The sequence below is a fragment of the Halyomorpha halys genome, unplaced genomic scaffold, assembly GCF_000696795.3.
Source record: "Halyomorpha halys isolate HHAL.00 unplaced genomic scaffold, Hhal_1.1 Scaffold1143.1, whole genome shotgun sequence".
In the NCBI taxonomy this organism is placed as follows: Eukaryota; Metazoa; Arthropoda; class Insecta; order Hemiptera; family Pentatomidae; genus Halyomorpha; species Halyomorpha halys.
The window spans coordinates 97,074-109,000 of NW_027106264.1; the positions used below are offsets into that span (position 1 = coordinate 97,074).

General features: G+C 31.2%; 2 protein-coding genes across 4 annotated transcripts in view; one reads left to right on the forward strand and one right to left on the reverse strand.

The window, feature by feature from the left end:
- Hsl (hormone-sensitive lipase) overlaps window positions 1-6,066 on the forward strand; it is a 50,462-nt gene extending 44,396 nt beyond the window's left edge. The window contains exons 10-12 of the mRNA XM_014432989.3: window positions 758-899; window positions 2,092-2,217; window positions 3,980-6,066. Of these exons, the coding sequence (XP_014288475.1) occupies window positions 758-899; window positions 2,092-2,217; window positions 3,980-4,096 (385 nt within the window). The 3' untranslated portion in view covers window positions 4,097-6,066. The remainder of the gene's footprint in view (window positions 1-757; window positions 900-2,091; window positions 2,218-3,979) is intronic.
- Window positions 6,067-8,049: 1,983 nt separating this feature from the next.
- LOC106688499 (uncharacterized) overlaps window positions 8,050-11,927 on the reverse strand; it is a 14,633-nt gene continuing 10,755 nt past the window's right edge. For all 3 annotated transcript variants that reach the window (XM_014432990.3, XM_014432991.3, XM_014432992.3), the window contains exon 7: window positions 8,050-8,749. In XM_014432990.3, coding sequence (XP_014288476.1) covers window positions 8,610-8,749 — 140 coding nt within the window. In that variant the 3' untranslated portion in view covers window positions 8,050-8,609. The remainder of the gene's footprint in view (window positions 8,750-11,927) is intronic.

Here is an 11,927-nt window from a genome sequence, read left to right on the forward strand (position 1 = left end):
AAACCCTCACTGTGCTTCATTATTAGTATTATTTTGAAAAAATTGAGACCGACTGTCCTATCAAAGGGTAGTAAAATATTTTTTAGGGTTTAAACAAAGTTTATATTTGTTTCAAGCATCTCAAGAAACCCTTAAAGAAAGAAACCCAGATTTTTTAAAAAATCGGATAGTAAAATTTTTAAGCCCAAAATTTTTGCCCTTCTTCAGCCTTGATTTCCTTTATAAAAAAAAAATAGAAATAACTTAAACACTACTTGACCAATTTACACCAAACTTGGCAGTGGTTTAGGGCTCTATAAACTGTACCACCAAAGAGCACAAACCGTGTCTAAGTAAATAAATTAGAACCGGAGATATAAGATAAAACGTTTGAAAATCTTTTCTTTATATAAAGGGTTTATTTAAACCCATATTTCGCCCTTATAAGGACATTAAATCAACATTTAGTTGATGAAGGCTGAAAGAAAAGACATTCAGCTTTCCAACGGTTCTATTAACATAGGAATTAGATAAAATGAAGAGAAGTTATGAACAATTGTCACCGGAATACAAAAGAAAAATCCTGCAAATAAATCAATTTGAAATATTTCTAATTTTCAATTTCTTTGAAAAATTGTATTTGAGGGTTTGAGATGATGCTAAAAACAAATATGAAATGTTTTTTCTAAAAAATTTGTTGACATATTTTACCCCGAGCCACATTGTGTGGCTGAAAAAACATGTTCACATTATTAAAAAGATTATCATAATATTTTAGGTTGGAGAAGGAGGTCGAACAAGAGCAGGAGTTTTATGTTCCTGTCGATTCTTTAGTATTTGATTTTCAGAAGGATCCATACCACTCACCGTATTATGCTTCTGATTCTGTTTTAATGAACTTCCCACCTGTGAAGATATTGGTAAGATTTTATTAAACAACATTCTTAATATTTTGTCTTTTATGTTATGATAACCACAGCTCAAAACTCAATTGTTCTAAATAAACAAAAGCTTTTCAACTGGTGATAAAAACGAAACTATTCCATGGCTAAAAGTATCTATTGAGTAATGATCCTTACTAAAAACAAACTATTTCTGTTTCTGAGTGTTTATTAACACTCTCCCCTCCTAGCAGGCATTATGACTTTTAATGGAGCCTCACAAGAACGATATTGTTAGGCTCCTTTGAATGGTGACAGTATCCTGTCGAGGTTAATACTGTTAGGGTGTGCAGTGAATCTGAACTAGACCAGTTGGTAGTTGGAAAAATTACCATTACAAGTACTGTCCAATCACAATTTTTATTGATGAGATTAAAACCTTTGAAGTTCAGAAATAATCAATATGCAACAATGTTTGAGAACAATCGTCGGACTTACATATTCCGATTTTCCTGTTCTTTTTTTAGTTTTATATAAAGTTGGGGTCAGAAATCTATTTTTTTATGACGCCCTAAGTTATCATTCGATAGGACCTGGTTTGCCCGTGCCATAACGTCATATTTGAAGACATGCTAATGAGCCTCTGAGAGAGACATGACCTGAAGCGAGTGTCATGGTCTTTACTACCTCACCTACTATCAGTCTGGATGAGGAAGCGGTGAAAAAACACCAGAACTTGACCGTAATAGCAAAACCTCACACCACCTCACAGATAAAAGCAATAACAATAAATTCATAAGAGACCCAAAGCTCTGTTCATACCTTGTACTATGAAATAATCATCATTTTACTAACCCACTTGAACAGTTTGCCCTTTCAGGGAATAATAATTGGTTAAAGAGTTAAAATATAACTGTGTTAGCCAGAAGATATAATGTTTATCTTAATTTAATCCCAAATTTTCTACACTAATTTAGAAGAATTTTTCGGCATACTATTAGGGCATCTGCGGTAAAACAACAATATTTTCTCACTCAGTCGCCAATGCAGTTGATAAGGTGTGACAGTTCACTGTCAGGTTCTATAGATTTGGTAGTTAAGATAACAGTAGATTCACTCACTGCCTTCATATGTACTCCTGTGAAATGATGTCATGATGGCCAATTTTAGCATTTTTTTTTTTTTATATTACTTTGTTTGGAATCAAACATGTTTTATTTTTATTTTTAAGACTACTGACATGGATCTATTCCTGGATGAGTGCATAGTTTTTGGAAAAAGGCTGAAGTCACTTGGAGTTCCTGTTTCACTAGACATCCTACCCGGTCTAAACCATGGCTTCCTCAACTTCTCCATGGTAATTTTTTTCTTTTATTGATAATTCAGGTTGCTAATAAAGAAAAATAACAGAGAGAAATGCTTTATTTAGTCATGCTGCATTGGGTTGCTATAATACACAGTGTACCAATCAATCCATGACCGGACATACTCATATATATACTACTTTTATTAACATGATACTGGAACAATTTTTTTTCCTACCTTTTCCTTTTTCAAACAATAATCATCTGATGAAGACCTGAAATTCAGGTCAAAACGTCGGAATAAAATAAATAAGTATGATTTTGTTTATTTATGTTGTTCTTTGCTGACCGCACCCCCCGACAAACTTCTGCAATCAATAATCATCTATATACTAAATGCAATATATTTTAACTATTTTTTTTTCCTATTCGATAATTTTATTGTACGCTTGATCCGTTACACAAATTAAAAGAATTATCATTATTATTATCAACTTTGTTCTAATTATTATATAAATAAATTATGAAAGTTGGATGGATGAGTTAAATTAAAATAGAAATTGGAAATCAAGAGTTAACAGAACCATTCTTACACCTGATTTTGTTTTTAATATATCCTAATAGATTTTGACCCATTCTTATGGTCATCTCTAGATCAGAAGTTCCCAGAGTGGGCGCTGCGGCATTTTCCTGCAGTGCTTGGTATCCCACTGGGATGCCCCAAGCGAATGACACCTCAAAATATTCCAAAAAACATTTACTTTTGTACTGCTTCTTCGTATTTTCCTATATACTCAACTACTTTAAGGATAGCTGTGGTAACATTAGCTGGTCAGGGCCTTTGTTACCAAGAGGAGGACTGTGCATCTCACAGATGGGAATAACCTGATGACGTCGGGTGAACAGGCTGCCCTCCTGGTCTCAAGCTATGCCACAGGGGATGCTCAGCGGACAACTAGTGTTCCTCCGCCACCGCCAGGAAGACCTCCAAGCCCCGTCGAGAAACCCATTTTCTCCACTTTTGGCCGTCTAGAGTCGGTACTTTGTCGCACCAAGGGAAACAAATCCTCAGGACTTGACGAGATCCCCAATGTTCTATGCAAGATGCTTCCCAGGAAGGGTAAAGCTTACCTGCTGAATATCTTCAACTCAGCTATGAGGATCTCTTACTTCCCAACTGCCTGGATGCGTGCGATTGTGGTGCCACTCCTCTAGCCAGGGAAAATGGGGAACTCTCCAGAGCACTATTATCCAATCATCCTTCTCTCGCACATGAGCAAGATTTTTGAGCGCCTCATACACGACCACCTCATGGATCACTGCAGGGAGGCTGCTGTGATACCACCCGAGCAAACCGGCTTCCAAAGAGGTGTCTCGTGTGATCATTATTTATTGAAGTTGCAGGCTCACACCAAGCAAATGAAGAACAACTACGCAACTGCCTTCATCTTGTTGGACTGTAGCGAGGCCTTTTAGAGCGTATCCCACCCGCTGCTACTTCGCCAGCTGGAAGAGTTCAGGTTTCCGGCCGCCCTGTGCCGATTGATCGAGAACTACCTCAGTGATAGATCATTCGTGGCCTTCAGTGGACCCGGCAACTTATCTTATAATGCCACTCTGGCAAACCAAGATCAATATTTGCCTGCATATATATATATCCATTTTTATTGTATATATTTATTTGTTTATGTTTATTTTTCTAGGAGGTCAGAAAAAAAATAAATAAATAAAAAAAAAGTTATAATTTAAGTGAAGATGATATGTAGTCTAGAAGTACTTTGTTGTAATTTTTAAATGATGTTCTTATTGATTTAGGTGAGCAATGAGGCAAATGAAGGTGCCAAAGCATGCTATGTAAAGATCGCTGAGCTCTTCGACAATATCAATTCGGCTGACTCATCTGCAGCAACCCCGGCCGAAGAGTGCCTCTGATACTGATATGACTGCATTGATTTATCATTATATAATTCATCTGTGATTATAGATCTGTTCCCTTAATCTTTGTTATTATTCTGTTTTATTATATATTTCACTGTGCGTTTTCTTAATTTTTTCGCTTAAGCACGATGAATCTATTGCGTTAATGTAAGCTAGAGATAGTTTTTTTTTTGTTTTGTTTAACAATATTACTAAATATTTCTTATGTATTAATTGTTTTTATAGGTAATGATATATTTAATAAAAGAATCTATTTATTCATCATTTGATACTTATATTCGGATATATATCACTTGGATTTATTGATGTACTTAGGTCACTGAATGTTTCTCATAAGATTTTTTTTTGTTCTATAAGATTGATGGCCAATGGTGCATTTCTCCTCATCAATGGTTCTAATATTAAAAGTCAAAGTTTAGGTCTAAAGAATTGCCTTGGGGGAAGGGAGAGGGATTTAAATAATTATTTTTTATTTCCTCTGTTGATAGGTTCAAAGATATTTTAAAAACACTTAAAATTTAATTTTATTATACTCTGGAAAAACTTAACAGAAATATTATAATGGAAATGATATATGAAGAAAAACTAAATTTTTAAAAATTCTAATATTGAATTGTTTCTACGAAAATCAAAAAATAGGTAATTTATATAACTAGTCGATGATTTTGAGCATCTATTATGAATTTTTAAATTGAGTAAATTAAATTCTTCCAAGTCCAACATTAAGATATATAAGAAATATTTCAAAATTAATATTTTTCTGATAACTTAGTTATTTATAAATAGTTGTTGTACTTATTGATATTTCTAAAACCGACGTTACACGTGATATTAGAAATGAGATTTTTAGGCGATGAAAGTTTGTTTCTTTTTACATGAACATGTAATAAAAACAGAAATATTTAATATAAAAAAATTCTAAAATGGGGAAATTCAACTTTAAAAAGTCTAATAATAAATACAATATTGCATAATTTTTAATTTGATAAAGATCGACCGAATAATAGTTTCATGTCCACAGATAGGTAGTAGCTGCATATAGTAGTAATGATTACGCTCATAACTGTACATGATTATTTTAGGTTTTCAGTAAAATAATTCAGAACTATGAGTGCCGTAATTTTGATCGATGTATTTATTTATTTTTATAGTATACAAAATATTTTTTTTTATTAAATAAAAAAGTGAAAAGAACTCAATTATATACTTATGAGAAAACTATGTAAATGGTAAAATATTTAAAAATATGTAAAGTAAAATGGAAAATATAGACTAAAAGGTGTACTTACAAGAAAAATACGTAAAAAACAGTGTGATATTTAAAAATATCATGAAATATTCCTAGGAAGTATAAATATATATACGTACATAAAGTTGTCGGATAAAATGTGAGAAAACATAAAAATTCCACAATTGCTGCAACTGAAGTATAATTTTGCAACTGTAAAATTTTGTGAAATTGATGTAATTGTTTTGGCAGGCTCAAAAATGAATTTACAAAATCTATTAAATGCGTTTTTGAGTCGAGACAATAAAGTGAATTTCACTAAGTTTTCAAAAGTGTCATATTTCCAAAGCAGATATAATAAAATAAGTCAAAAGAGCCTCGCTATACACTTAAAGTTTTTTTAACTACGATTCAAAATGATTTTATAAAATTAATAATAAAATCTTTTAATCGCTTATTGAGGAGATAAATAAAAGTGTTAATTTCAGAACTTTCAATGAATTTTATTGTAATAAAAATGGTTTATCTGTTAATCTTTGTTATTGTTAAGATAGCTTTCTAGTCTTTAATTTAAAGTTATTTACTAATTCAACTAATTGAGAATACAAAATATTTTTGTACGGTCAGAGTAGTATGTTAATGTTTTTCGTTAGCGTACCTTGTCTTATTTAAACTAACATGTGTAGTATTTTCATTTATTTATTGTATTAAAATAAATTGTTTTATGTGATGTGTAGTTCCTTGATTTGTGTGAGTCACCTTAGTGATGCATTATATTATTGACTATAAGTGGGGAGTCCTGTCCTTAGGACGGTTTTAATCACCTCAGCATAATATTAATTTATTTAACCTTTAATGTATTGTTTATAAGTTACAGCCTGAGTCAGCTGTTACTTCATGTCAGCTGATTGACTGATATACATATAGATGAGGAGAGGGACCAATAAAGGCATTCTGTTACTGGAAACTGCTCGAGTCATTTTGTATCCCTTTATTTATTTTTTTTTTTTTTAACTTTTGCACTTGATGATACTCAAGTTATATATAGCACCTAAATTTTTACTTTCACTTACCTATATATGAGGGTTAGTCAATATTTATCCGCAATTTAGTTATATTTTGTTTATGTTGGTAGCACTGTTGTTTAGCGTTGATGACGATGAACGATGAAGTTTCAAGCTCGACATGCAGCTCCATTGAGGACCCATAGAACATTATTCTTAAAAGTTAGCAGATATGATAAGTACCGGATTAAATATCCCCTCATCCAAAACAATAGCGCTTTCCTCCAAGGGCTAGTAGATCTAGATAGTGATGCCATTCAGTCGTGCAAATTAATGGAAGAATCAAAAATAATTAATAAAATTTTTAAAAAAATAAATAATAATAATTTACATCCTTACCTCCATTCAATTATAATATAACAATAAGGCAGTATAGGACTTCAATGGGACGATGAAAAGGGAAAAAAAGCTCTTTCTATTAGAGTTTATATTTTAGAAAATTTGCTCAACTTTGAAAACTAAGCTGTGAAGTTTTTTAGAGCTAGAGGTAACAACCTTAAGGAATGAAAAATGAGCGAAAAGTTTAGGTTTTTTTTTTTTTTCCGAATAAAATAAACTGCACCAAATATACTCCAATATTCAATTTTTAAGGACATTTACTGTATCCATTGTATAGTTGAGGTACAAAGTGAACCTTTTTAATGAAATTTACTGTATCCCTTGTATATATGAGGAGAAGATGGTTGGGGGGTGTATCAAAATATAACAAATAAGTTGAAATAACTTAATAGCGCCAACGTTTCGGCTAGAATTTCTAGCCTTCATCAGGGCTAAGAACTAAGAACAAGATAACAACCAACGAATACAAAAAATAAAAAAGGAAATATAAAAAGAATGACAAATAGTAAATAACTGTACAGAATGAAAATAATAAACATAAAGTGATGAAAGAAGAGGAAAATAAAATGTATATGTAAGGAAATAAAAATTTAAAGTTATTTAATGCAAAGGAATATGAAAAATTTAGTTTATTAATAATTAAAGAAAAGAAAATTAAATAAATAAAATATAAAATTGAAAGAAAGAAAATATATGTAACTAATGAAATACGTAACTATAATATTAGAATAAAGAAACAAATTATAAAGTTAAATTATACAAAGTGAATAGAAAACACTACAATAATTATATATGGTGAACGTAACTAATAATGTGGGTAAGGAAAATCAAGAAAAGATGAGATAAGGAAAAGGGGGTAAAAGAAAAATAGGAAAAAAGAGAATAAAACTCACCTGCTGAAATCGGAAATCCAAATGAGCGTCAGCGGTACGTGTGTTAAGTCTCAGAGTTAAATAGTACATTACAAAGATATATATCTTTATGGTTCAGGTATAAATTGAACCTTTTTAATGAAATTTACTATATCCAACAGGAAATAATGAAAATTTTTTCTTTATTTGAAAGAAGTCAGAAATTGATGTTTTATTAACCTCCGAAACAGCCTGCATCTTTTATATCAGAGCTGGCAGAGACATCAATTTTAATTCTTAATTCTATATCATTTCCAATTAGAGTAGTAAAAAATTAGAGGGTAATAACTCTTTTTGTTCTTATCTGAAAAATCTGAACATACAACTACAGACTAAACGTCGAAATAATGTTATAGTAAATATTCAAGAAAAAAAAAGGAACTTTTATTAAATAAACAACAAATGTTTCATGAAACCAGATTATATTCAGATCTTTAAAGAAAATAATTTAATGAAAGAAAAATTTTAATTTATAGTCGAACCTTAACAACTCATTACTTACATACAATTTTTAGTATACTATTCACCACTCGTATATAAATAAATCACACTATTTCTAACAAGACCAATAATGGCTCATTAGAAACGTGGTTAAATAGTTCTAAGACCGTGTCAGAAATTTTCAAAAAAATTAAAATTATATATCAGTTTGACAAAAAATATGATCATAAATTCAAACAATCAAGTATAACACTATCCTACTAATTAGAAAAAAATTGAACTTTAATAAAATTAGTAAATTAAACTATAAATATATAATATACATACAAGATATTTACAGGGCTTTTGCTTTTTTGAGATGTAGCAAAAATAGATTATTTTTTTTTTTAAACAGAACATCATTTTTAAATAGAAATACTGAAAATAAACATTGTTCAACAATATTAACAATATTGAAAAATATGAAATTTATATATATTGCGTCTTTATATATGTCGATGGGGATTAAAATATGGTCTATTGTACTAGAGAAAAGCTTGTGCAACATCTTCCAATTCACGCTTACGTGCTTCTTGGTGTGCCCATCTTGCTTCGGCCATTTTGTCCGAAATCCTCCACTTGTCGTGATAAATACGCTCTCCACAATCGGGGCATTTCTTACCTCCTATAAAATTTAAAAACACAATGTTATTTTGAGACTAATCTAGCAAAGAAAAATTAGAAACACAAATATCTTTTAATCCTTATCTTTCAACTTTAATTAAAAGCCATAAGAATTGCAGTGGATGCTCCTTGGTTTGTAAGAAATAACCGATTGCATCGGGAATCACAAATAGAGACAATAGAGGATTGTATAAAAAAAAAAAAAGATTCGTGAAGTTCCACTCCCAGTTACCTACAGTTAAAGGAGCAGTGACCTACAACCTGGGAAACCCAACCTCAACCCGAAGACTGAAGCCCAGGCTGCTGCAGGACATTTTGTTATAAATTTTATATTTATCAGTTCTGTTATTGTCGCTCTAAAATTTTATTTTTTATTAATTTCTTTTCTTTTTCTCTTCATCTTTTTATTAAATTCACTTTCATTTTTTTCCCCCATTAGAAGTTAATAACTTATTTATATTGATAAATGTCATTGTTTTTGTTATTAACGTTACTTTTATCATTTAGAATTATTATTTATATCTATTTATTTTATCTTATTTCTTTGTTTTATTTATAACATTATATATAGTTAGGAGTGTCTTTTGTATGAGACTATATCCCTCCATAATAAGTTGTTAAAAAAATATATATATAAACCTCTTACATTAACCATGTAAGGCCCACCAGGCCGATCTGGTATTTAATAAATAAATAAAAACTCATCATATTAATATATCATATTATTTTTCTATGACGTTTCAGCCCTCAGGCCATCATTAAGGAGACACCTAAATATTCATATTATTTACTTACAATTCACTCAACACCTAACATATTTATACTAACATACCTTACAATTCACTCAACACCTAACATATTTATACTAACATACCTTACAATTCACTCAACACCTAACATATTTATACTAACATACCTTACAATTCACTCAACACCTAACATATTTATACTAACATACCTTACAATTCACTCAACACCTAACATATTTATACTAACATACCTTACAATTCACTCAACACCTAACATATTTATACTAACATACCTTACAATTTACAATCTTAAATATAAATTTGCACCCCATATCCAATCATTTAACAACTTTTTTCAGGCTATTCTGCCCAGGTCATCGATATTAATCAAATCACCTATTTTGTTGCTATGTCATTAATTTTTAGAACTTTCGATTATAGATCAACTTAACATTATTATCACTTTCTTATCAACACACTATTTTAAAAAATTTAAAAAAAAAAATGTATTCTCGTATCATTTTGTTTTATTCTTATTATTATTAATCCACTAAATGTAAATTGGCAACTTTATTATTCACTTCATAAGATCTTCCAGTTATGTTTATTATAATTATTTTTTGTTTATCGGGTTGTAAAATAAGTTTGTAAAATTTTTTACTGGTGATTTCAATAAAAACTTCAAATTCTTGTAAATATTTTTAATCAATAATATATGACCCATTTTGATCTATTGCATGTTGTCATCTTTCAAGTAATTTTTTAATTCCATCCTACCAGAAATTCTCAGATTTTTGTCCAATGAACTCCTCTATGTGCGTTTTGCAGTCCTTGAGCAAATTAAAGTGTTTCCCGTTAAGAGGGTTTTGAGGGGCCCGAAATAAGTGAAAATCTGTTGGGACAAGGTCTGGAGAATAGGGTGGGTGGGGATGACATCCCAGCTAAACTCCAATAATTTCTGCTGGGTCTGCAAAGACACATGAGAACAGGCGTTATCGTGATGGAAAACTATGCCTTTGCGATTAGCCAATGCTGGACGCTTTTGTATACTGCAGAATTAATGGTGAGGGTGGTCTGTGACCAATGCTTTAATTTTGTCATCATCAGCAGTTGAAGGACGAACCAAGTGCTTTGCGTCTTTCAAGTCTAAATTTCCGGTTCTGAACCGAGTAAACCACTTACAAACAGTGCTTTCTCCTAAGGCATCATCGCCATACACACCGCAAATTTTTTTAACCATCTGTGCAGCGGATTTTCCTTTCCGGAAATAAAAAATCATTAAATGACGAAAAATGAATTTTACTCTCTTCTATTTTGAGCAAGCAAAATACCACTTAAAGATAAGGAATCTTGATTGAAACTGGTGCATAAAAGCACCTTAATTAATACTTTTTTAGAATATGTAAACATTATTGATCAAGTAAACATGATTTTATAAACACAGAGAGGATTAAATTGAAATATTGAAAAACACTACAAATTTATTTTACAACCCAATACTTTATTTTCATTTTAGTATTTTTTAACTGAATTACTAGTTTTATAACAACCGATTAATTCATATTGTACTGATCTAGCTTATGAATTGTAGTAGCCTCCATAACGCCCTAATAGTCAAAATTGTAACTAAAATATTTCCTTTATGTCTATCATTTAATGTGTTATTATGGCACAGACCGATAGATGTTGTCACCTAGTAGGACCATATTTGATGTAATTTTCTAAATGAATAAAATAAAACCACTTGCCGATAGGACAAGGCCAAATGCAATCTCAACAACCAATCCTTTCATTGCTATGCTGCTGCTGTCCAGTTTTGGAAGTCCAGAATGAACTGATAGTCCACACGGTCCATCCAGTGCAGCATAGTCTCCATCCCAACAGCATCTTCATCAAAACCACCTATTTTAATGACTGTGACCATGTCAGCATTATTGTAAAGACTCGGCACTGGTGCGCTGTCTCCAAACTCCGTCATTATACACTGCCTTATTGATACCACAGAGGAATCTGCATTCAAATAGCAAGAATCAGTTCCTTAATTCTGGGAATTATCCAGCATTCTGATCCATTAGTCAGCAGCAGTATAATAAGAGTCTTAAAAAGGCTCGCATCTTGGTAGCCATAGATACCTCGCTGCTCCTAAGGTGCCTCTGGAATCCATTGTAGCATCTATCTGGAGCCATATCTGATGATGGATTTTATGATATATGTTGTTTTTGGAGTTTACCTTGAGTTCTAAGAAGGATAAATTCTTCTACTTTCTCAGAGGTGTGCTGGCTGACTAATATAAATCTGTCCGTCACCATGACCACTACCGATAGGTTTAAATAATTTCGAATTTAAGTAAATGCAGAGAAAAAAATAAATACAAAGGGAGATTAAATGATATAATCATCCAACTTACAAATATATTTTTCGATCTAAATT